This window comes from Cucurbita pepo, chromosome LG20 (assembly GCF_002806865.2).
Source record: "Cucurbita pepo subsp. pepo cultivar mu-cu-16 chromosome LG20, ASM280686v2, whole genome shotgun sequence".
NCBI lineage: Eukaryota > Viridiplantae > Streptophyta > Magnoliopsida > Cucurbitales > Cucurbitaceae > Cucurbita > Cucurbita pepo.
Genome location: NC_036657.1, coordinates 6,238,103 through 6,264,596, shown reverse-complemented (window position 1 = coordinate 6,264,596; position 26,494 = coordinate 6,238,103). Strand labels below are relative to the sequence as shown.

At 36.5% G+C, this 26,494-nt stretch overlaps 2 protein-coding genes and 2 long non-coding RNA genes across 6 annotated transcripts; 2 read left to right on the top strand and 2 right to left on the bottom strand.

The window, feature by feature from the left end:
- Positions 1 to 4,940: 4,940 nt before the first annotated feature.
- LOC111783356 lies at positions 4,941 to 9,853 on the top strand. The gene is made up of 2 exons (XM_023664282.1): positions 4,941 to 5,455; positions 7,654 to 9,853. The coding sequence occupies exons 1-2, from the start codon at positions 5,204 to 5,206 to the stop codon at positions 9,589 to 9,591; spliced, it is 2,190 nt and encodes a 729-aa protein (XP_023520050.1). The 5' UTR covers positions 4,941 to 5,203; the 3' UTR covers positions 9,592 to 9,853.
- Positions 9,854 to 15,800: 5,947 nt separating this feature from the next.
- On the bottom strand, positions 15,801 to 21,379 carry LOC111783037. Its single transcript, XR_002813264.1, has 2 exons — positions 21,115 to 21,379; positions 15,801 to 16,061 (listed from the first exon to the last, which is right to left on the bottom strand). It is a non-coding gene; the product is annotated as an uncharacterized LOC111783037 (long non-coding RNA).
- On the top strand, positions 16,545 to 21,430 carry LOC111783035. 2 transcript variants are annotated; one of them, XM_023663912.1, is made up of 5 exons: positions 16,545 to 16,573; positions 18,130 to 18,192; positions 18,282 to 19,419; positions 19,507 to 20,180; positions 20,281 to 21,430. In XM_023663912.1, exons 3-5 carry the CDS (start codon positions 18,317 to 18,319, stop codon positions 21,297 to 21,299), a joined length of 2,796 nt encoding a protein of 931 aa, XP_023519680.1. In that variant the 5' UTR covers positions 16,545 to 16,573; positions 18,130 to 18,192; positions 18,282 to 18,316; the 3' UTR covers positions 21,300 to 21,430. The 2 variants fall into 2 exon arrangements, with proteins under 2 accessions (XP_023519680.1, XP_023519679.1); XM_023663911.1 differs by lacking the exons at positions 16,545 to 16,573; positions 18,130 to 18,192 and having other exon boundaries at positions 18,242 to 19,419.
- Positions 18,117 to 18,609, bottom strand: LOC111783036. 2 transcript variants are annotated; one of them, XR_002813262.1, is made up of 2 exons: positions 18,448 to 18,609; positions 18,117 to 18,335 (listed from the first exon to the last, which is right to left on the bottom strand). It is a non-coding gene; the product is annotated as an uncharacterized LOC111783036 (long non-coding RNA). The 2 variants fall into 2 exon arrangements; XR_002813263.1 differs by having other exon boundaries at positions 18,408 to 18,499.
- Positions 21,431 to 26,494: the final 5,064 nt, after the last annotated feature.

The following is a 26,494-nucleotide window of genomic DNA, read 5'->3' as shown; positions in this document are numbered from 1 at the left end:
ATCTCTCGTTTCCAGGATGTTCATGGTTAGGTCCTAGAGCTAAACCAATCTCTAGAAGCACACAAGTCTAAATCTCTATTTGTTCACTACCTAGGGTACAAGGTCTATTAGAAACGTACTAACTTATGTCAATATGTAAACCACTCTAGCGGTAGCACCCTAAATAAAGCTTGGTTGTTGTGCATGCTTTGCCAAGATGATTATCCTATCAATCACCTAGAGCACCATATACATAATCTAATCATGCATGCAAGCTTATTAGGGAGATGTCCTATGAATCACCTGAAACACTAAAACATAAAATGAAACATTCATGCAAACAATGAGACAAAAAAGCTCAATGGAGAGATAATATCTATCAATCGCCCGGAAAGCAGATCACCTCAGTCAATCCTCCTTTCTGACACAACAGAAAGCATATAGAACAACATCCATCACAAATTTCATCATAGGGGCATTTTGGTAATTTCTAACATCGTGCATAACATACTGATTCATGTTGCCCAACTTGTATTCTAGCGATGCATAATCTCTCTACATAAAACGACATGCTTCTTGAAATAGCAACCTAGGGGCATAACGATAATTTTTTATAACATGCACAAAGCCCGCCCGGAAAGCCGATCACCTCAGCCTGTCATGCAACACCACACATTGCTCGACAAGTGGCCCACTTATGGCTGGACACATAGTGTCACTTGCAGATTGACACGTATATCGCTCTCGTAGCCTGCGCAAGCATTTTCCTAGATTACTTTTCCTACCTAACTCGGATCAAAATGATTTCTTTATGAAAGTGGTAGAACTTTAATACATCATTACAAAGATATTTTTCTCTTCATTTTAGGACAACTAGAAGCAAATAATCACATCCAAATATAATAAAAATACCAAAAACTTATAGGTACTTGACGATGTTTGGAACGTCATCTTTCAATCCAAATTAGCTCTAGCTTCCTTCATGCATCTTGTGCAAAACTCCTCTTGGTTCGAACTTACGCACAAAGAGTTGTATTGACAATCAATTCATCCTCTTGGTTGGCAAAGCTACAACACCATTTGGTAGTAATCACTCGTGTAGAGTTGTATTGACAATCAATTCATCCTCTTGGTTGGCAAAGCTACAACACCATTTGGTAGTAATCACTCGTGTGCATCAAAGTGTTCCTTGCCTCGCATGACACTCAGGGGTCTGCTGACCTCTATATGTCATTACAGATAGCTAGCTCGACTATGATGGGTCTAAAGGGGTGCAAACTGCCTTGGGATCCATGCTTGCACGTGTGAATGATAATGATGATGAACGTATGAAGACTAATGTACATACATTACTTATGGTAATATGTGAATGGAACTTAGGGTTGTATCAAAAGATCTTTTAAAGATGACAAACTATAGGGACCTCATGCATTCTGTGTGTACATATACATCGGGCTACTTCCCCAAAAGGCCTCATTACAATGACGGTGATGATGAGCATGCCTCGCATGACACTCAAGGGTTTGCTGACCTCCATACGTCACTACGAAAAGCTAGCTCGATTATGATGGGTCTAGAGGGGTGCAAACCGCCTTGTGATCCACGCTTGCACATGTGGGTTGTGCATAGGAAAGTACTGCACATCCAATGTTGTCCACGCTAGAGGCCACCCCTATGATAATTTTAATAATAAGTCCCTGGATCATGAGTTGCTTGTGTTTGCATTTCCAACTCCAAAAATGGGGTTATTTACTGAGTATTTCTTAAAATACTCAAGTTGTGTGTTACTTCTATTTCAAGTAAAGGCAAGGCACCAATGTACGGCTGACAATGGCATCGCAACAAGAGACCATGACACGTGCATAGACTAATAGCATTTTAAATTCTTAGACTTATGATAATTAGGGTGTTTTGCATTTAATGTTTTACTTTATTTATTATCATTATTTTCATCTTATTTTGAATATGTTTTCGAACACGTAAGACCATAACAATATTTTGAGTCTATATTATGTTTTTAGGATGAATTTAGATCTACGATGTTGTTTTAAAGGTTTACTTCCACATAAGAGCATAGAGTATGATGATAGTAGCGACTTTAGGTTAATGGAAATCTAGGATCATTACATCAACCTAACCCAAATTGAAAAAAATCTAACCGAACCCAACATTATGATTTGGGTTGGGTAGTAATATCAAACATTTACAAGTCATAACATATCATTAACATCTATGAGAAACATTAAATATTCTTAATTTTTTTAAAATGGTTGAGTTAGGTTGTAATCCTATTTTGAGACAAAAATTAAACCAGCAAATTGAACCAATTTTTTAGTTTTTTTTAAACTTCAACCTAACCCAAACTGAACAAAAAAATTAACCCAACCCAACGTTATGATTTGGGTTGGGTAGTCTGAATTTTTCGGATTATCGAGTTATATGAACACTCCTAATTCTATCTTAAACATGTTGGCTAATTGTATCTCTATCAATAATAATTTTTGTCCGTAGATTTTGTACTTTAAAAAAATTATAATAGGTTGTGTAACAACCCAAGCCCATCGTTAGCAGATATTGTGTTGATTGGGTTTTCCCTCTCGGGTTTCCCCTCAACATTTTTAAAACGTAGCCGCTAGGTAGAGGTTTCCACACTTTAGAAGGAATGCTTCGTTCCTCTCTCCAACCAATATGGGATCTCACAATCCACCCCCCTTCGAGACCGAGCATCCTTGCTGGCATTCGTTTCCCTCTCTAATCGATGAGGGATCTCACAATCTACCTTTTGGAGCTCAGTGTCATCGCTGACACTTGTTGTTCTCTTCAATCGATGTGGAATCTCACGGGTTGTTCATCAGCTTGGGTAAAAAAGAAAGTAAATAGATAAAACCTTTATAATTTGAGGAACCAATTGTAAACTTTTTAAATTATAAGAATTTAAAACAACCCTAAAATTTTAGGACAAAATTTAACGTTACATTATTATTGTTAATGGTAGAATAGTAATCAATATAAGAATCTGATATTATTTAAGGATTTGAAATATGATTTGAGAGGAGATGATAGCCATTATACATGAAAATGATATCATGTTAATTTCAAGCAGAAGTTGACTACTCTACCAATTGTCACGTGTGTTGGCCCTATCTCTATGGGTCGTTTTTCATTTGATGAAGCAAATAACAACAATAATAATATCTACTTCTCGTCAAAAATTCCTGAAAAAACCTATCTTTAAACGCTATCAAAGAGTTGAAAGCTAATAAAAAAGAGGTCTGAGCTTATTAGAAACAAGCCAGATCAGCCAAAATATCTGTCTGGAGCCATGAGAGTGTATATTCTCCGACTGATCTCGAATCGTTCAAGTGGGATGATAAAAGCCATAGATGTTGTATTTGTAGAATCAAACTTATAAAACTAGTAAAAAGAGCATTTGTACTTTCTTTTAGTCTCGAACTAAGTTTCTTTACAATCTTACGTAGTTTAGATCAGTAAGACATGATTTTGTTAATTTTATTTGCAACGTGATTCGAATCTAAAACAAGTTTCCTTGCTTAAGATATTTTATTATCAAGAGAAACCAAAGAGGTACTAATGTCTTTGATTCAAGAGTTCTTGGTATATCAAACCAAATTAGGTACTCATTCTCAGAGACAAGCTCCAGCTCAAATGTCTCTGTCGTCGAAAATCAAAATCTTTCAACTAAATTTCACCCCTACAAGAAAGGAAGTGATCTTGCATGCTTAGAAGTCGATTCAAATTAATTTATTTTTGCATAAATTTATTATTGTTCATCAAAGCGCACCAAAACAAGTTATATTTTTGTAATTTTTATAGTGAGGTTTAATAATTCAACTTTCTTAAGGTTGAAACGTATTCGTTGAAATATATATATATATATATATATATATAGATATATAGATATATATAGATATAGATAAAAAGCCTTATTTTCAAATTAATCTCCAAAGTATAAAGGTACGTTTTTTTAGAAACACGGGACTTTAATTTGTTTGAGTCTAAGCACGAGAATGAGCTATGGATCTGTTTTTGGATCAGGTTATCAGCCAGCATGCACAATGCTTTGATCACACCAACTTTGATGAGATATGCTTTACTTTATCTCTGTTGATTTATCATACTTTGATTTAGGCAAGTCAGATTATGTTTGTTTCGTGTTGCTGGATATTAATTATTTTTATTAATTAAAATAACAAAAGTACCTCTACCATTTTGATAAAAATTATTAATATTTTGTTTTAAAATTTTTGTAATATATTAAATAACTAGTTTATTAAAGTTATCTTGATTGAGAAGAACCCACTTTAAAATAAGTTGAGTATTTGAGTTTGAAATTTTTTAGATTTATGTAAGCGAAATAATAAATTGTTGAGTCACATTGCAACCTTAGCATTTTCGGTTGAGATCCCAGTCTCCAAGTGGACTCTCTTTAGCTGCTCGCGACTTTAGCTTTTTAGAGAATCTCGCTCCTATGTTGTGTGACTTGTAGCTCGGTAGTCCATCAAGTGGGTTTGTTTATTCTTCGAGTTTCAAGGTTGAGATCCTAGTCTCCAAGTGGGCTCTCTTAACTGCTCGCGACTTTAGCTTTTTAGAGAATCTCGCTCCTATGTTGTGGGACTTGTAGCTCGGTAGTCCATCAAGTGAGTTTATTTATGCTTCTAGTTTCAAGTGTCTTCTTGAACAGTTATAGTAATCCATAAGCAAAAAAATGTACTGTCTGGAAGACGAGAGTTCATGAGTATTTTTGAAACATTAGACTTCTAACCACCAATATTCCAGACCTCGAGTTAGACAAAGGAGGGTCAAAATGACCAATTTACCCATCGAGGTTGACTTTGACCAATTTTCCCAAATTTTCACTATTATAGTTTATATTTTTATTAATATTGTTTTAGCCATTGAAACTCTCTAAAGTTTTTACTTTATCCTCCATAAAACCAAAAAAGGTCAAATGCTCATATCCCTCTCTCCCTCCGCCCGTCGCTCTCCCTCTCCCTCTCAATCCTCTGTCACAATTTTGCCAATTCCCATGTTCTTGACCTTTCCCAGTTGAACCATTTTGAATTTTCTCATACCCATTTCCATTTCTTCACAAAAAATTCCTTATCCTCTTCATACTCTCCACACTATGCTCTCTTCTCCCCTCACCCTCCCATTCCCACCTGGGTTCACTTAGATTTTCCCGCCCCTACATCTCTATTTCACCATGAATTCCACATGGAAGAAGCTCAAACTAGCTCTCGGCTTCAATATGTGCCTCTATACCCCTCCAAATCCCCCCGATTCCTTGCCTTCCATGCCTTCCATGCCTTCCATGGCCTCTAGGTTCTCCGACGCCGCCGCGCCGTCTAATTTGCTTTCTCAATCCAGTTTTAGCTCCGATTGCCACCCGCCGACGACACCCACTTCGTCCTCTTCCGGTCTCCGCCTCTCCAAATCCTCAACCAGATCCTCCAAGGTTTGTTATGGATCTTTCTTTATTTGGGGTTTGCCCCTTTTGCTAGCTTCTTGATTCTCTGCTGCTGTTTATCTTTTTTTTTTTTGGTGGGTTAAATTCAGTATATTATTATGATGTTAAGATTGTTGGATACGAGTAGTAAAATGAAATGATTAGAATATCCTTCTCTGTTCATAAGCAATTGATTCAGAAAGTAATACACTGTGCTGCTGTTCTGTACCACTTTCAATGTCTATGAGTTGTAATGTTACTTTCAAATACATGGATTTATGTGGAGGATGGTAAAGTGGAGTAGTCCCTTCAAGGACCATTAAGCCTTTGGCTTATTAGTGAAGTAACTCTGTTCTCTGCCTTTACTTTTCAAGCCTCCCCTGAAGAGAGAAAAGTGGTTTGCACTGTCAACACAATGACCCTTTCCCTTTTGCTTCTCAGTGGTGATTTATTAAAAGCCTGTGGCCCACCCCACCTTCATTCTATGACTTCCAGCAATCACTATAATAAACAAGACATTGGTGAATAGTAAAAAGAATCCAAAGTACATTATTTTTATGTGGCGACCCATAATTTCACTTCTTTTTATGAGCTTATATGGTCTCTTCTTTTTATTTCCTCCTTTTGTTTTATATCCTATATTTGTTGCTGAATTATTCCATCTTTTGGAAAGTTACCCAGTTGACTGTTTCTAGTTTTCCATCATGTCCTCTTCTATTACCTATTATTGACTTTTTGCCTTTTCTTTTGCTTGGAAGATTTACCATTGAGTCTTACCGTGGTTATGTGAGATCCCATATCGGTTGGAGAGGAGAACGAAACATTCTTTATAAGGGCGTGGAAACCTCTCCTTAGTAGATGTGTTTTAAAAACCTTGAGGGGAAACCCGAAAGGGAAAGCCCAAAGAGGACAATATTTGCTAGTGGTGTGCTTAGGTTGTTACAAATGGTGTCAGAGCCACACACTGGATAATGTGCTAGCGAGGAGGCTGAGCCTTGAACGGGGGTGGACATGAGGTGGTGTGCTAGTAAGGATGCTGGGCCCCAAGTGGGTGGATTGGGGTCTCACATCAATTGGAGAAGGGAACGAATGCCAGCGAGGACGCTGGGCTCCGAAGGAGGGTGGAGTGTGAGATCCCACATCGGTGAAACATTTTTTATAAGGGCGTGGAATGCTCTCCCTAACATATGCATTTTAAAAACCTTAAGGGGAACTCCGAAAGGGAAAACCCAAAGAAGATAATATCTGTTAGCAGTGGGCTTGGGTTGTTACAAATGGTATCAGAGCTAGATATCGGACAATATGCCAGCGAGGAGGCTGAGCCCCGAAGGAGGGTGGACATGAAGCGGTGTGCCAGTAAAGGTGCTGGGCCCCAAAGGGGGTGGATTGTAAGATCCCACGTCAGTTGGAGAGGAGAATGAAGTATTCTTTATAAGGGAGTGGAAGCCTCTCCCTAGCAAACGTATTTAAAAACCTTGACGGGTAGCCTGAAAAGGAAAGCCCAAAGAGTACAATATCTACTAGCAGTGGGGTTAGGTTGTTACTTTCGTATGGATCTTGAAATATGTGTACTCTGGTTGGGAGGTTTTTGTGATATTACCTCTTCTTTTGATACATGGTGTTGACAGATGAGATTGCACTATGCAAAAAGACACTGTCTTATCACGTTGCCTTCTAAAGGTTCTTCTGAAATTTTACCTTCTTTCTCTCTCACGAATAAGGGGGGAAGGGAAAAGGTAAGTTGAAAATACCCTTTGGGCGAAAAACGATAAAACCGAAAGTTAATGCCAAAAGTAGCTGCAGATAATGAGTCTTTAAGCAAATTGCCCTTTTCATTTTTCTTTTGTCTTACCTTATTGATTCATTTCGTCAGCTTTGGCCCGTTACGCATCGTCGTCAGCCTCACGATTTTAAAACACGTCTACTAGAGAGAGATTTCCACACCCTTATAATGAATGTTTCGTTCCCCTCTCCAACTGCTGTGGAATCTCACAATCCACCTCTCTTGGGGGCCAGCGTCCTCGCTAGTACACCGCCCAGTGTCGGTTGGGGAGGAGAACGAAACATTCCTTAAAAGGGTGTGGAAATCTCTCTCTAGCATACGCGTTTTAAAAACATTGAGAGGAAACCCAAAGAGGATAATATCTGCTAGCGGTTGAGTTTTTGGTTATTTTTATTCTCATCCTTTGATCATTTTCAAATTGCAGAGGACATGTGCAATTTGTCTGACTGCTATGAAGCCAGGGAAGGGCCATGCTATCTTCACTGCTGAGTGTTCCCACTCGTTTCATTTCCATTGCATCACTTCAAATGTTAAGCATGGAAACCAAATTTGCCCAGTTTGCAGAGCCAAATGGAAAGAGATTCCTCTCCAAAGCCCTGCTTCTGATCTTCCCAACGGAATGATGAGAATCAACCAAATTGATTGGTCTCGAGATGACTCGTGGATGACCGTTTTAAGAAGGGTTCGTCCCGCACCGATCGATCCGCCTAGGCCGATAGCCTCTCAGTCTCATGGACCTGAGCCAGATCTGTTTGATGATGATGAAGTCCTAGATCATCAGCCTGTTATCCCTGATGAAGGAACACCTTTTGTAGATGCTGTTGATAGTTCTATTGGAACAATTGAGGTTAAGACATATCCTGAAGTTTCCGCTGTTGCTCGATCTGCAGTTCACGATAGTTTCACTGTATTAGTGCATATCAAAGCTAGTCTTACGAGTCAGAGCCAACGTTGTCGTGAAACTCAGATCCCGTTTCCTCCGTCTCGAAGTTCTCGTGCTCCAGTCGACCTTGTTACAGTGCTTGATATCAGTGGGAGCATGGCTGGTACTAAGCTTGCGTTGCTAAAACGAGCAATGGGCTTTGTGATACAGAACCTCGGCCCCTCGGATCGACTTTCAGTAATATCATTCTCCTCTACAGCACGACGCGTCTTTTCTCTTCGTCGGATGACTGAGAGTGGACAACAACAGGCATTACAAGCTATTAATTCTTTGGTTTCAAATGGCGGAACAAACATTGTTGATGGCTTAAAGAAAGGGACCAAAGTATTATTGGATAGGAAGTGGAAGAATCCTGTTTGTAGCATTATGCTACTTTCAGATGGTCAGGATACATATACTTTCGGCATGGGTAGTTCACGTTCCGAAACCGACTATCTGTCGCTTCTACCAGTAGCAATCCGCCGTAATAACAACACAGCATTGCAGATACCAGTGCATTCATTCGGGTTCGGCACCGACCATGATGCTACAGCAATGCACGCTATCTCCGAGATTTCAGGGGGGACGTTTTCCTTTGTCGAAGCAGAAGCTACAATCCAGGACGCATTTGCTCAGTGCATTGGAGGGCTCTTGAGTGTTGTTGTGCAAGAGCTTCAAGTTAGAATTGAATGTGTTCATCCTAGTTTGCAGCTCGGTTCGTTGAAAGCAGGAAATTACCGATCAAACATCGACGCAGACTCGAGAATTGGCACTATAAATGTGGGAGACTTGTATGCTGAAGAAGAACGAGACTTTTTGGTGACAGTTAATGTACCTTATGGTGATTCTATTGATGAGATGTCATTGCTCAAAGTCAAATGTGCTTACCGAAAACCGATCGCAAACGAAACAGTGACGTTAGAAGACATTGAAGAAGTGAAGATAAAAAGGCCAAATGCTATTGGAGAACAATCTGTGTCGATAGAAGTCGACAGGCAACGCAATCGTATACACGCCCTCGAGTCGATGGCCAAGGCTAGAGTTGTGGCCGAGCGTGGTGATTTGGCCAATGCAGTCTCTATCTTGGAGAGCTGTTATAGAGCAGTATCAGAAACTATCTCAGGACAAGCTGGTGATCATTTGTGCACAGCACTTTGTGCCGAGCTAAAGGAGATGAAGGAAAGAATGGAAAACCGACGCATCTACGAGGCTTCAGGAAGGGCGTATGTTCTATCAGGACTAAGCTCACATTCATGGCAGCGAGCCACGGCTCGTGGCGATTCAACACACAACACGAGCCTTGTGCAAGCTTACCAAACCCCATCAATGGTAGACATGTTGACACGGTCTCAAACCATGATAGTAGGGAACCCGACACCACGGCCCCAAAGAACACTCCGCCCTACCATGACGTTTCCTGCACGAACTCGTCAACGGTAAACAACGGTACGATCTGAAACTTCATCCTGCCTGCCTTTTTGCTTTTTTCTTTTTCCTTATGTGTTATGTTATTCATCCTTTGGTGGGTATACTTGCTTGTTGTAAGTTGTAAATGAAAAAGAATTGGGGGTGAAATATGTAATGTTTGGAGAGATTGGTTTACTCTAAGTGTGATTTTGGTTGGTGGTATAGAAGTGAATTATGGGGATAAGTGTAATGAGTTTATCACTATGGTATAATATTGCTCCTAATTCTTTTCCGAGTCTTGGTATCACATCGGTATAACGATACCTTATCTTGACTTTATTTCTTTAGTAATGTCGTCATCTGTACAACGATATCTTATCTTTACTGAAAAAGAAGTAGCACGTGGCTTGAGTATTTAAAAATACTCAATAAGTAACCCCATTGTTGGGGTCGGGAGGCAAAGAGATGCAATTATGGTGAGACTTACCCTTTGGTAGAATATTATGACCTTTGTCTCTACTTTCAGTTTGGACAGAGTTGGATGAGTAGTATTTCTTTACACACGCACACATGGGCACACCAAGCACGCTCGTATACGTACCCTAGGGTTGCCTATTGAGCTAGAGTATTCACGTTTGTTGGAAGCCACAGAGGGAAAGGAGCGCGCATAATATTGTAGTGTATGCATTTGTACTAATCATAATGGGGAAGTACCTCGATGCACGTGACGTACAAAATGCTTGAGATCCTGATAACTTTAAATCATGACATACACTTATGATGCAACTCGTACATCTATTCTTTTTTTGACATAACGATCTCATGAGATATACATACGTAATACTTGTCATATCTTTTGTGATTGGCATAAATGTTAACATAGTTACATAGCATGACATGAAGGTTATGCATCATACAACATTGATATCAACATAGTTCTATAACTTAACATCAACGGATGCATAACATAACTTTTAACACGACATAATATAGCACATATCAAACAATCATAAAACATTATATGTGCAAGGGTCACAAGGCATGCATCGTTCATATAGCAAATAAGTCGTCCAACTAAGCAAGCAGTGAATCCACTTACTTGGGCTAAGCCGAAGTCACTACACTCCCTTGATGCTAGTTTACAACTGCTCTTTAAAATCTAGTTCCACTTAAGGAGTCCCACAACCATAAGGTAGAATTCTATTATAGAAATTGACTCACTTAATTTGCATAAAATGATTTAAACTTAGCTCCATATACTTTAAATTAGTTAAAAAGTAGTCATATGAACCTTAAACGTCTCCGAAAGTGTCAAAAACACCTCTCGAAGAGTAATAAATGGTAGGAAAATGTCTGAACATATCAGATCCGAGCCAGATTAGCTGACCTCAAAAGGGTCCGAAAATATCAAACCTAAGCGAGATCAACCGAGAGACAGAGATGAATCCATCAGAAAATGTATTCCTCGAACCGCCCAAACAGAATGAAATAGAACAATTGTTGTGACTCAATAAGTCTACCTCTCCTAGTAAGATGTGGTTCAGGAACAAACCAAGGTGAAAGTTGGTGGACATGTGACACCCAAGTAAAGGAGAAGTACATAAATGAATCATGGTCACATTTGAATGAGAGAGATCTTTAGGATAGGATGGTTAAGAAATATTTAAAATAATTGAAAGTTACTATCTATACCACCAAGGTGCATTTTCCTTTTCCATGATTTAATCATAGTAACTTCATAGTTAAGCGTGCTTTGATTGGAGCAACCTATGCCCACTCCTGCCCCATAGTCGACCCGCAAACCAAACCCAATCACGTTTCTAACCCACATGCCCAATGTCATTGGCTTGGCTTGGCTTGATTTTAGCTCGATTCAGCGCGCTCCAGCAGCTCCAAATCAGCTTAGGCGGCATATTTGGCTCGGATCTTAGTTATTCTAAGTTTTGAGGCTTTATAATAATGTTTTGAACCATTCTAGAGTTATTTTTTATGTTTTCGGGAGCAATTGATGTTGTATCCAGTGTCACGATCATGCTTGTCCAAGGCATGTTGTCTATTGCGCTTGTCGGATGTCCCAAACATGCTTGACCAAGACGTGTTGCCCATGGTCGCATGCCCATTTCAAACCCTTTTACTTGTTTTCATGTAGGAGTGTACATGGTCCGGGTTGGGTTGGGTTCTCAATATTAGAAAAGATACATATATTTATGAGTGTTGAACTTAGGTGTTACTGTCCTAACCCATTAATATAAAAGGGTTCTTAATATACTTTATATATTTTTATTTGGATCGGGTCAACCCGAAGGTTTTGCCCACAAACCTGAAACCGAACCGATTCAGTTCGGGTTCAGAAAAATGAACCCAACCCTACCCGAAATGCTAATCCAACTCAACCCAATCCTTATAGTTCAGGTTGGGTTGGTCCGGGTTGTCGGGTTGAATGTACACCCCTACTTTCATGTTAGATAAAGGTTTACTATTGTTGTGTCAACGGGGTGTATGAACGGTCACCAAAATCATGTCTACACCCGCTAAGACTAAAATTCACAATAAATGTATTATAGGGGGATGTGACTATCTGTTCATTCTTCCTACTTAGGTTATATGCTATCAAAGTTGTGGTTGTTGCATATTCGCAAACATTAATTTTTTTGAAATTTTTTTCAATTCATTTCTTCGCTCACGTTTTCTAACACATTTCTTTCAAACGTGACCCAAGGCTTGATCATATATCAAGGTTATCCAAGAAATCTGACTTTCGTACAATTGACTTGTTTGTCAGGTTAGAACAAGTACAGCATAATTGTTGTCCTACTGCCACAAGAGTGCGATTGTTACAAGTGGTATCAGACGATTCGACTCCTCGAATTGTAGTACACAAACATGTCCGCTACAAAACAAATGGGCAAGTCTCAGGCTGACCGATTGGTAGAGATTGACGATTAGTTACTCTACCTGAGTAGAGTTTTTGATGGAATGAGACTTTTGGAGTTTGAAATGAATGAGATTACCACTAAAGTCGACTGGATCGATGAGATGACAAGCAGCCTTGAAGCAATGTTTGTCTACGAATTAATGGTTAGGGTCGAGGGTCTCGAAGCCCAAGCCCTTATGTGGGATTCGAGATGCCAAGTCTCTAGAGAACTTTACCTTTGACCTCGAACAGTACTTTCAAACCACAAATACCATGGCAGAAGAAGCGAAGGTCACATTAGAAACCGTACTTCTAACCAACGATGCAAAGTTATGGCAGAGATCCAGTACATGGACATTTAAGATGGTCGATGTACTCTGGACACTTGGGAGAGCTTAAAACAAAAACTTCGCTCTTAGTTCTTCCGAGAGAATATTGAGATAATTACGAGAAGGAAGTTAAGAGAGCTAAGAAATACTGGGAATATTCAAGACTATGTTAAGCAATTTTCTAGGCTTACGTTTGATATTCATAAAATTTCCAAAAAAGACAATCTCTTCGGGTCGAAGCCATAGGAAAAAGCCAAGCTTTATAAACGAAGGGTTCAAGACCTTTCTACACCCTATGCTACCGTCGAACATATATTGGGTGACATTTTGAGAATTTTCTTAGAACAAATCATGGTGGAATGATACGTGTTGGTCTATGGAGATAGTCTTCACTCTTAGAAGCGAAGAATAAACAATGTGACCAAGTCGCGAGAATGCAGGAGAATGTCGAAGCCATCAGGTGTCGAATTCAATTTTCAATCTTAATTTGAATCCCGAGTATGAATAAATAAATAAAAAGTGAATGGTGAATGAAATTTGAAGAGAGAGAATGAAATCTAATTGGGTGTGCCTCCACTTACTTGAACTTGAAGTATACCATTTATGACCACCATACCTACACGTTGACCTTTTGCAACCTAACCTCTTTTCATACAACTTTATAATCTTATTAAATTCATTTCAAAGGTCAACATAAACATGTTTAATTAGTTTGACCCTCAAATCATTCACATATTTTAAGCAAAACCGACCATATTTCACTCTAATCACTTGGGATCATTAAGGATGTTGCTTGGTTGACCAATTGGTTTTTTTATTGAGCCCCACTACTCCAACCAACCTATCCCGATCATGTTAAGACCGAATTAAAATTTAGAGTCGGAAGATAACTAAAACATCTCTTAGATGATCAAGAAAAAAGTTACCGGTTTATCTTTACGTGAAACTCGAGTGCTGTGATATGATTGTATATGTAACCGTACCAAAATTGGAAGATTTTATCAAATATTTAATGGAATGCAAATGGTTTCTTCATTAGTAGTGGTCAACGCCAGCTAAAACCTGGCGTCTCCTAAGTCAACCCACTAAGTGCTTTTTTGCTAACCTTTTCAATTGTAAATTGATTATTAATTAAGTATTTCAAAATGATTTCTACCATCAATGCAAGTCTGTTGTTTCGTATTTATCTCAAAAACATCTTTAAATTTTAAAAAGTTTTAAAACATATTATAAAACAAAAAATTTAAAAATTTACTGTCGATCATCACTCCATAGATTATCTCAAAATTTTTAATATTACTTTTGAAAGTTTACGTTTTTTATTTTTAAGCTTTTAAAAAAAAATGGTAAGGTATTAATAAACTTTTGAAAACTATTTTTTTAATTTTTTTTTTTTTAAGTTAAAAGGGTATTTTTAAGAGTTCTTTTTTAAATAAATATTAATGATTTTCATTTACAAATAAATTATAAGTATATTTTTGAAATTTTTTTAGGCTGAAGGATATTTTTTCTTTTTATTTTAAGAATATTATTAAAACTTTAAAAAGCTTACAAATGTTTTCACGGATATTTTTATTGATTTAATTACTTTTTTCTATACAAATTTCATTGATAACTATTTATTAATTTTTTATTTTTCAAGAATTATACGCTTGTTTTGCACCATTTTTATAATAATTTTCATTTTGAATTTTTAAACAAATTCTTTTTGAAAAAAAAAATAAAACTACTATTTTTTACTATCAAAAAACATCCTAAATAATTTTAAAAAATACAAAATTAAAAAAAAAAATTGTTATAACATATCTTTGAAAATAAATAAATAAATATTTTATCGATTAACACCTTATTTTCATCGAAAACATAATAAAATTTTGAATAAATATCATCAACCAAACCCAAAAAAAAATTTATGGTTGGATTGGGTTGGGTTTCTTATTTAATAAGGGTCGTTCAGGTTAAAATCTATAACTCGAACAATTGAATTTGATCTAAAAAAATATCAAAATCCGACCCAACTCAAATCACGAACACCCCTAATAAACTTAACAACACTACTTACACCTATTATTACTCTTTCTTGTTTATTATCTATTTTTTAAGAATGTTTTTGAAATTCAAATCACCTTTTTAAAAACTGCAAAAATAGTTTTTGTTTGTTTTTTAATTTTGGTTAAGAATTTAAAAATAAATTATTAATTAATAGCAACTTTGTTCATTATTTTTGAAGAAAAATACACATGACGATTACATCAATTATTATATAAGCATATTCATACGCCTTAAAGTGCTTTTTCAACCTTTATTTATTTTATTATTATTATTATTATTATTTTAAGAAAAAAAAAAGACAGAAAAATTATTCTTCCAATCCTATTTTTTATTAACATTTATTTTTTAAAAAAAAAAATTAAAAACAACTTAAACTTCAAACAAGTAATTATCATAAAATTTAAAAACTATTCCTATTTAAAAATCATTAATATCAATATTCTTTCAAAATTGATAATTATTTAGGTCTCATTTATTAATAATTTTATATTTTGATTTTTTTAATTTTAATTTAAAAAATTAAAACGGTAAACACTATTTCCATATATTGGTCTTATTTATTTTTTTTTTAATCTTTTTTTAAATCTAATTCTAAATCCAAATGCTCATCAAATAAAACCGTTTTTACTTTTTCTTTTTAAAAAATTAAGCTCAAACAAAGTAAATCCCTCTCTTTAATCGAGGCTTTCGACTCCTTTTTCTTTTGAAGTCTTTCGTTCGACATTTGAGGATTTACCAATCTATTGGCATGGCTAAGTTTAGGGCATGACCCTGATACCATGTTAGATGAACACGACCCTCCACAATGGTATGATATTGTCCACTTTGAGCATAAGCTATCGTGGCTTTGCTTTGGTCTTCCCAAAAGGTCACACACCAATGGATACAGTATTCTTATGTGGAACTTTCATCATCCAACATTTTCTACCATCCTAAAAACTCAAGAATTCGAAAAAAATGTATTTAGTGCTCTCGAGAATTAGATTTAAACTAAGAACTTAACATACAAAAGATAAAATTGAACCTTTAAGAGCCTTCTTCCCTCGAGATCCAAGGTTCAAAACCTAAAATAAGTACTCAAACACGTATCGTTTTTACCAAAGTAAAGCATAATTCAACGGTAATTGATACGTACTTCTCTTTTAAAGTCAAAAGATCAAATCCTCACCCTTGTTGTCCCAAAGAGAAACGCATATGTTCTTCAAAATCTGAAAATAGAACGAAAAAAACGAAAGCATTAGTTAACTGTTCATTTGCCCCAAAAAGTAAGAACATAATACTGTATGGTTTCAAAACATTCAAGCTGCAGCTCCAATTTCATGATATGTTAAATGTAATAATGATAATGCATCTCATCCAAACACTTGGATTTCTATATTCAAAACTAAAAACTTTTCTTCATCATCCTCCACTCACAAACAGCCTAACCAAAAAGAAAACCCACATGATGAACACTTGTTTTTTTTTTTTTTTTTTTTTTTTTNCAGCCCGCCAAGATTAAAGTTTGGCTGAATCCCATTTTCCAGAACTTGCTACTTCATTTCTCTACGTTTCTATGTATCTCTATAAAAAGTCAAACACTTTGTTTTTTCTTCTTCTTCTTCTTCTTTGCTACTATATTAAGCCTTTATTTGATGCCTCTGGTTTTTCAAGTTGTGGGGTTTCTTGGCTTTGGATTGTTTGCTGAAGAAGATATCGTTTGCTTTCACTTCAAGTTTTTGTAAGTATTTTTTACTTCTTTGCTTGTCGTCTTTTTGGGTTTGCCTTTTTTCTTTTAACTATTCCTTTTTCCCATGGCGCCATGGACATCCCCCCTGCATGGTTTGGTTGCTTTCGCAGTCAGATCTTCCTTGAAATATGGCGTTTTCACCCTTTTTTAACCTTTTGTCTGTCACTTTTGAACTAAAAAGCTTCCTTTCTTTTAGGGTGTTCGTTGTTTTAGAGATTTGGGTTTGTGTTTTATGAGATTAGCTTCAAATTCTAACCAAAGGATATTGTAGCGAGGCTTTGAATGGCTAAGTTAGTAGGCTTAAACCTTCAAATTCTAACCAAAGGATATTGTAGTGAGGCTTTGAATGGCTAAGTTAGTAGGCTTAAACCTCTAAAAATAGAGCCCTACAAATAGAGGGTTGATATCTATAAGATTCTTTTCTAGAGAGATAGAGATAAAATTCTCAATAATTACAAGTCTATAAGATTATATTCCAGAGCTCAGAGCTACACTTAAGCATAAATCAATAGTTAACAACTTTAAAAGGTACATTTACCTCTTACGAACTTTCTAGATCCAACTCGAGTATAATTTAATAAACTTTTACCTCACTTATAAGGTTGTAAGTTCGAAATATCTTGCCACACCCCCTGATTTTGTATGACCGCTTGGCGAAATCACTTTTAGGCCTGCTAAACCTGAATCGACTCAAGATGTACTATATAAGGGAATGCAATTAGTTGTCAAATTTTATCTGCCCAAAAAGTTATATATTATTTAAGCCTTTTGTGGCCTTTTGCTTATATAACGTTACTTTTAAATCTTGCCTCATTCTTACTTTCAAACTCGCTTTCAAAAATCTCTTTGTCCTGTTTTCTAAAACCTTCTTCTCAAATGAGGCTAGAGGCTTGAGCATATGTTGCTCGGTCGTAGGCGACGCGAATACAAATTGGCTTGACTCACTTGGTGTTGGGAGTGAGTACCGCACAATCGCAAAGTCTGTTGCCAAAAAAAATGCGATTGTGACAAGTGGTATAAGGCACATGTCCTTGAATCTTTGTTCAACTGGCATAAAGCCCGTATACTGGATCAAGAGATCAAAAGTTTAAATCCCCTCGCATCACTTACAATTAAACTCTAAAAAAACAGGGGAAAATGTTTGAAACACCTTTGGTGGTAATGTTATACTCTTATAAAAATCTTCTATAAATTACTTTCAAGAGAGAGAGAGTAGACTCTAGAAGGAGAGAGAAAGTCTAGAAAGTGCACAAAACAAGGCTTCAAATCCGGGGCTTTGTAAGTGGTTCCTTGAGGGGTTTAACATTGCAAGACAAAAAGCAGCGAGGGTAAGACGTTTCTTGACACAGTTTGTAATAAAAACTCCTATCATTATAAGCGTCAACCCCATGTGACATTGAGTGCGTTTCTCATGAACAAACACACTTTCTTTCCTATTTTATACACTAACCCAAAAGCTTCTTCCTTTTTTAAGTCTCCCCGTTCCTGTTCTTATTCATATCTCAACTTTCTTGACAAGCCTGTCTCATTCCAGTATCCGTTCACAGGTTTCTCAGGTGGAAGATAGTTTTTGTCCAGAATTCGACATATCAATATTTGTGAGTTTTAAGGTAAGAAAATTACTTTCAGCTCGGTCTGGATGATCAGTCTTTTCAGTATCATATGAAAAGGACGTATCTGATATGCGGTTTTGCTACAGGGTTGCGATTGTTCCGAAGTTGCGTTGAGAAGAAGATGGGTATCTTTCGGAATCCTGCAACACGAAACGGGGATTGTTTAGAAGGGATGATCAATGATTATGTTGGAGGAAAAGGAAAGTTAAGACCTCAAAGAAATTCTTCAACAAAGCTTGTTGCTGGTCTTACATGTCTCCAGTTTGCCTTCGCATTATATGCAACATTTCTACTGTATTATGTCAGCCCTACAATAGACTTGAGAACCAAACCGGACTTCTCTTGGGCTACAAGAATCGCTCAACAATGGAGACACTTCGTAATACCGCCCCACGTAGTGGGTCGAATCGAAGAACCAACTTCTCTAATGATGCAAGCAGAATTCAGACCGACTCCGGAGGAAGCTTGTGAGAATGAGAAGATTGATTTTGAGCAAAAGAAGTCCACGGATGGGCAGATGATAAAGTTGAAAACAGAGCTTTACAATGAGATTCTAGATTTTCAAAGCAAAAGCTTTGGAACTGAGACTCTTTCTCAGCTAATGGCAATGAAGTCCAAATGGGATTTGAGAGGACCAAACAAGCCAAAAGTTACAGTGATTTTGAACCATTTTAAGAGGAAAACTCTGTGTGCACAACTTAACTCTTTGCTTCAGCAAAGCCTTCCTTTCCACCATGTTTGGGTGCTTGCATTTGGGAGCCCAAATGAGCTCTCTTTGAAAAGAATTGTAGATAGCTATAACAACTCCAGAATTAGCTTTATTAGCTCAAGCTATGACTTCAAGTACTACGGACGGTTCCAAATGGCCTTACAAACCGAAGCTGATTTAGTATATATTCTTGATGATGACATGATTCCTGGCCGTAAAATGCTACAGATTTTGTCTCATGTAGCAGGGACCGACAAATACAAGAACGCAGTTTTGGGCAGCATAGGTAGGATTTTGCCATTTCGACAGAAGGATTTCACATTCCCGAGTTATCGAAAGTTTCGATCCAAGGAAGCAGGGCTTTACTTGCCTGATCCTGCTTATGACATCACCGTCAATAAAATTGTGCAGGTCGACTTTCTCTCGAGCTCTTGGTTCTTATCCGCTGAGCTTGTCAAGACACTTTTCATTGAAACCCCCTTCACCTTTGCAACTGGAGAAGATCTCCATCTAAGGTAACTTATTACTAGCTGTTTCCACTACTCATATTTCAACATCTCCTAAGTTTTGGGTGGCTAATTGTTTTAATACCAAATATGCAGCTATCAGCTTCAAAAGTATAGAAATGCTGCCTCATTTGTTCTTCCTGTAGCCCCAAAAGACAAGGAAACTTGGGGTGACAGTGAACACAGGCTGGCTTACGTTTCCGAGACCACTGTCATATTTAAGGACATTGTTCAAGTTCGGGATGATCAATGGTGGAAGGCGATGTCTACTGGTTATATCACACAATGGGCAGCTATGTATCCTCAAAAGATAGATGCTCTATTTTATGCTCATTCTGTTGATGAAGCTAAAGCACTAGCACCACTTCTAGAAAAGTTCAGATCCACTGTTGGAAAGAAGGCTTATATTGCAGTGTCTGGCGGTAACTTTTGCCCGTGTGAAGATGCTGCAGCTGCTCTTAAATGGCCGAAGTCGGTCTGTAAAGAACGGAGGTTCAAGATATTCGACTTGGCCATTGGGGCTCTCTCTGGAATATCAAATTCTGAGGTCCCTGTGGTGCAAGCAGTGTATGCCAGTATGAAGGGATTGATCAAAATACACAATCCCAGCGTCGTCATCACTGTGGCCGATGTTGATCCTAATGTGAAGAAGGCTTTAAAAATGGCTTCAGAGGCTAACTTGAATGGTAGTACAACAGTGATTCTTTTACCCAGGCCTTCGATTTCTAAAGTTCTTTGGATGGCCGATCTTCGATCAACAGCACTTCCAAGTAAGAACGCTAAGATACTTCCTCTTTTCTCTCAGTTTCTCCTGATATAAACTCTTGCCATGCAATAGCAGAGCTCTCATCCTTTTTTATTTCCTTTCAGATTGGAACAAGATGCGGATTTCAATCAACATTATCACACAAAACCGTGCAGGCTCGTTAACAAGGCTTCTCAAGTCGCTAAAAGATGCATATTACCTAGGGGATGAGATACCTATCAGCTTCAACATGGACAGTAAAGTCGACGAGGAAACTATAAAATTAGTAAGCTCCTTTGAGTGGCCTCATGGCCCCAAAAGCCTCAGAAGAAGAATCATCCAAGGAGGGCTGATACGAGCTGTAAGCGAGAGTTGGTATCCTGCTTCAGACGACGATTATGGACTCCTACTCGAAGACGATATTGAAGTCTCTCCATACTACTACCTTTGGATCAAATACGCCCTCCTAGCATACCACTACGATCCACAAATATCTCTACCCGAGCTATCATCGATCTCCCTCTACACGCCTCGGCTAGTCGAAGTGGTTAAAGAAAGACCTAAATGGAATGCAACAGAGTTCTTCAAGCGGATTCATCCAAACACACCTTACCTCCACCAGCTCCCCTGCAGTTGGGGAGCAGTTTTCTTCCCCAAACAATGGAGGGAGTTTTATGTTTACATGAACACAAGATTCACGGAAAATGCGAAAGAGAATCCAGTTCAGATCCCTAAATCTAGAACAAACGGTTGGCAAGCATCATGGAAGAAGTTCCTTATCGACATGATGTACTTAAGAGGCTACGTAAGTCTATACCCTAATTTCCCAAATCAAGCCAGTTTTTCAACGAACCACATGGAACCAGGAGCTCACATAAGTGCAAAGGACAATATCGTGAAGCACAAGAAGGAAGATTTCGAGGTTCCATTATTGAAAGAAAACTTCGCAAATTTCTTACCGAATGGGAAATTACCGGCGGCTTCGAAACTTCCATCGCTGAACCTCTTCAATCAACCGGTGTCGCTGAAGGGACTCAAGTCCGCCGGAGCCAAGCTAGGGCAAGATGTGCTGAAATGTGAAGTTTCTGAGATTGTAGCGGTGAACCATGAGACTGGTCTGCCTTCGCACTGTGCAAAATTCTGATTCGTTCTCCATGATTCTTTGCTTCTTTTCAACGATTCATTTCTGTAATGGGTTAGCTGAACTTCATCTCTTCGTTGATAATTTGGTTGATATAATCTGATCGCCTTAATAAGAACAGCATTCAATTTCAAGGACTGGAGTTGGAATCCGATCGAACAACCACTCAAAACAACCATTCCATCTCGAATTGATGATTAAAATTTGAGAATCGTTTATATATATTACATCTAAAGTTCAAAAGGTGAGAGGGTGTTCATCCTTAAAGTCATGTTTGTTTAAGGCATTGTGGTCCACGTGTCGAACGTCTCGATCATACTTGTCTAGGACGTGTTATTCATGGTCGTTTGCTCGATCCATCCTCTTTTACCTGCTTTCATGTTTAGTTAGGTTTTTACTATCCATGTCATATCAATACGGGGTGTATAGCTCTTACCAAAATCATGTTTACACCGTCAAAGCTAAAATGCTCGAAAATGTATTATTGTGGGGACGTGACTAGTCGTCAATTCTTCATACCCGAGTCATATGCTATCAAAGTTGTGGTTGTTGCTTGCTCGTTTTTAGCCTATAATATTATTTTTCTTTCTAATTGTTTTCAATGCATTCACTCGTTCATGCTTTATAAAACATGTATCATGGTCTCGAGTTGCGATACCGTCGTCAGCCGTACAAAGATGTCTTGCCTTTTCCTGAAATAGAGGTAGCACGTGACTTGAGTATTTTAAGAAATAGTCAGTAAGTGACCCACTCTTGTGGTTAAATGCAAACACATATAATTTAATGAATGAAACCCTATCATATCAGTCTATTTTACTACGGTGACTATCGTAACAGACAATTGGATGCGTACTTAATTTCTCTACACAAGGTTCACATGTGTGAGTGTGGACCCATCAATCAGTTTGCACACCTTTTGGACCCCTTTCTGGTCGGACGAGCATTCTTTGGTAGCTATTGATGCTGGACACCCGTTAGGAATAGCGACCATCACGATAGCATTATTATAAACATAATGATCGTTCCCCTGCCTCGTAGCGTATGTGTCCGTACTATCGTGAAGGATAAGGGGTACCCCGATGCATGAGCACACAATAATGCATGAGGTCACAACATTTTTCCATTTTCATTATCATTTAATACAACACGGTTAGCGTCTTCCTTCATGTCATATCATTTATCATATCCTTCATGCATACATCGGGATTGTATTTCATGTTTGTTCGTCATTTTGCATGTCAATCATATCATTCATATTACATACATATGTCATATCATAACGTTTCCATATTTTCAAACACATATCACACCATAGCATATCGTATCACAATATATTATATCATATCATATTATAAAAATTTATCACATATATCGTACCATAACATATATCATATCATTCTCATATTATATTACAACATATATATATTCATCGCTCATATGTTATATCATAATTATATTCTTTCTTAAACACTTCATAGTTGTATCATTTCCATATGCATATTTTAGTCATATCGTTTCCTAACCTTGTCATATCTTTATTGTCCTTATGCATTTCACAGTCGATAGTCGTATCATTTCATGAACATACCTTAGTCATATCGTTTCCCAAACGTATCCTAACCATGTCGTTTCATGAACGTGTCTTACTCATATCATTTCATGAACGTGTCCTACTCATACCATTACAGGAACGTATCTTAACCATATCGTTTTATCAATCTATCATAACCATTTTTTTTTATACATAACTTAAGCAGATCGTTTCATGAACATATCTTAGTCTATTAGGAATGAGAAGCTCTTATACCATGTTAAGAATGAGAAACATAAGTGGGATTGAAAGTCGATTCATAAACAATTCACACATCAAATATGTGAGACATACAGAACCACAGGATACATGTCAACACACAATATCGAATATAGCTATACTGATAGTAAGATCACTTACTTCGTTGGTCTTAGCCGACATTCTATCCTATTTCCAAGGTTGACTTGACTTGTAAATTTATAACAACTAGTATTGATTGCATAGTACGAATGCCTATGAGCATACAAGAGATCTCCCATAAACAATAATGCTCAAGAGTACGAAGACAAATTCTCAATATTCTTTCTCTTTCTTTATGATTTGATTAGTAGTATATTTTATTTTATTCTCAATATTTAATTAGTTTATATTTTTTCTTCGGTAGTATATTTTATTTTATTCTCAATATTTAATTAGTTTATATTTTTCTTCTTTGTAGGTATTAGTTGGTAGCTTGTATCCTATTTAATTATGAATATTAATGAGAATACACATCTTCGATCCCAATTCTAAACAATAAAAACTCGAGGGTCTTTTCTATATTTGCTTCTTGTCACCTCAGACGATCTCAGCCATTGGATGGCTTCATGGCAGATCCATATGGCTTAGGTGGATTTTTGAGGCGACGATCTAGATGGTTGGATCTCCCTAAGTAGGAGATTGGTTAACAGCCGACCGATTTACCACTTAGCTACTGAGAAACAACGGTAAATTAGGTTTCAGAGAATTCAATTCTCGTTCTCAACAAATATTGGAGGTACCATATCTGCTTAAAATCCAAGCGTTTTAAGCTATTCTTAAAATTTTATGATTTACTAGGTTACTTTTACCCTTTCTTTCTTCAGGGTTACTTTTCTATTTTTCTAATGTTTTAGAGTCATTTTGTCACTATTCTATTTTCTTTTAATATTTTAAAATTTTTAATAAAATCTCTTCCTTAGTTTAAACATTTTTTCTTCTTCCCTTTAGATCCTTTCTCTACAATTAATTAAAGATCCAATAATTAAAAATAAAATAAGAAAATTACATTTTTGCCCTTTTTAACCCTATTTTCTTTAGTTGCATTTTGATCCTTTTTTAATGTTTTAACCTATCCCTAAATCATTTTAAGGTTATACTATTTTGATTTTTAAAAAAATTTGTGAAAAATAATTTCTAAATTTCACTTACCTCAGTTGAGATGGCTGAGTTGGTTTAAAGTGTCAAATTAAGGTTTTGATTTGAAAGGGCGTGGATTCAAATCTCAAATCGACGTCTTGCATATTGCATAATAGGCAAGTAGTCAGAAAGTGACAAGGAAAATGAGAAATCGAGACCTGCGAGCTACAGTCACCACCGACAAGGAAAATAATTTTCCGTCTACGGGGAGGTGTCTTTCGGTTTTCATATTCGAATGTGAAAAACATTAAAATATTAAACAATTTAGAAAATATCCCAAATTTGAAAAAAAAAAAAAACCAAATTTAGACAATTTTTTTTTTTTTTAATAAAAGAATTTCAACTCCTCCAATTAAATGGACATATTGGCAAAATACTTTTTTAAAAAAAAAAATAAAAATTGTTGTTTAAATTAGTTAGGGTGAAAAATTGGGATGGGCCCCACAGGGAATTAACAATTAATAAAATTTTAATTAAATAATTAATTCGAAAATTCTAATTCCTCACGGTCTCCAACCATAAAACGGTTGCTTTTTTACAATTTGAAAATTTTTAATAAATAAATAAATAAATAAATAAAAGCTTTGTCCAAGTGAGGGTAATATGGTAAATTTAGAACGGTATGCAAATAAGAGGAGAACACGTGGTTCACATGCAAAGCATAGAGTTTCTAAAAACATTAATTATTGCAATCTCTCAACTTTTTCACTTTTTAATTTTTTTTTTTTTTAAAAAAAGTAGTTTACCGTTTAGTTTCTAAATTTTTAAATATTATATTATTTTTCATTTAATTTTTTAAATTGTTCGGGAATTTGACAAACTCAGACTATTTAATTCAAATTATGAAGATTAATTTACCGTCGATTTTGTAATGTAAACTTGACAGTATTAAAAATATTCAGTAAATAAACATCTCTAACGAGGTTAGTCATGCATACACACAACGTAGATATGCAACATAGCGTTTATGACCTAAATCAAACTTGAAAGGATTAGGGAGTGAACGTTGTCTTCTAAATTTTACCTAAAATACTCGAGTTCTTGTTGGTTCGTTTCTGAACATGTTCGAACTCACAAATTTGGCCTCTAAGGCCATGGGTATTCAAATGTGAAGTCTATTAGGTTATGGGTCACCGTAAAAGGTCGTTTTTTTTTTTTTAAATCTTAGAAATAAAGATGGTGTAACGATTCATATTCAGGATTTGGAATTCGGATTCAAAACCTGATGGCCTCGACATTTCACTGTATCCCCTACGACATGGTTACGTTACTTACTTCTCGAGTCTAAGAGTGAAGACCAACACAAATCTTTTCTGGCATGTTTTGTCATCACTCACATGCATCTGAGTAAAATTTCAAAAACGTTATCCAATTTAGAATTGCTCCAAATAAATCATGTTTAACCGTGAAATTCAAATGATTGAGCCATCGACAAGAAAGACGCACCTTGTTCGTATGGATAATAACTTTTAATTCTTTCTTAATCATTATATTCTCAAGATCGCTCTCATTCGGATGTGGTTTTCAGTTCATTCATGTACCTCTTCTTCACTCGGATGTTACCGTTGTAACCTTTTAAATTTAAACTAGAAAGCTTACAAGAAATTAAAATTCCAAAATTAAAATTTTTAATTTATGATAGTTAATCCATAACACTTTTACTTAATTGAATACTTGATTAAATATCTCTGAATCGTCATTAACTCAGTTCATTAACAACGTCACATAAATTATGTCATACACACCTCAGATCTAAATCATCACGTATTTAAAAATGGGTTTTTTTTACTCTTGATCTTGACTATCAAGGTAATCCGTTCTTTAACTTTCGATTGAGTTCATAGTTTTGGATTCTTTGATATTTAAGTTCTCGGTAGATCAAATTCTCAAAAGTTTTGTATCAATCAGTCTAAGTCATTCGTTACCGTTTCAAATTTATTTCTATGATCTTATAAATTTCACAAACTACATAGAAAATTTAATGTAGGATTTGAAAATTTCAATAATCTCGAGTCAAACCACGTAGATTTCATGGAAGAACACCCACACACAAAGTGTTGTATATTTTGTTTAAAGTACAATTACAAGGGGAGCAATTTATTTGTTGGAACACGCAAATTTTGCTCGTAAACACAAATTTCGTGTTGGCTCATAAAATATATGAAAGAAATAATTTAAAAATTAAAATTTTGAATACCAATATGAACATAGCTCAACTAATTAGAACTCT

What these genes read in the sequence shown, in the direction of transcription:
- LOC111783356 (XM_023664282.1), top strand. Translation starts at nt 5,204, where the DNA reads ATGAATTCCACATGGAAGAAGCTCAAACTAGCTCTCGGCTTCAATATG. An exon ending in CCTCAACCAGATCCTCCAAG is followed by an intron (nt 5,456 to 7,653) that starts GTTTGTTATGGA and finishes TTCAAATTGCAG; the next exon opens with AGGACATGTGCAATTTGTCT.
- LOC111783035 (XM_023663911.1), top strand. Translation starts at nt 18,245, where the DNA reads ATGAAAAGGACGTATCTGATATGCGGTTTTGCTACAGGGTTGCGATTG. An exon ending in GGAGAAGATCTCCATCTAAG is followed by an intron (nt 19,420 to 19,506) that starts GTAACTTATTAC and finishes CCAAATATGCAG; the next exon opens with CTATCAGCTTCAAAAGTATA. An exon ending in TCGATCAACAGCACTTCCAA is followed by an intron (nt 20,181 to 20,280) that starts GTAAGAACGCTA and finishes ATTTCCTTTCAG; the next exon opens with ATTGGAACAAGATGCGGATT.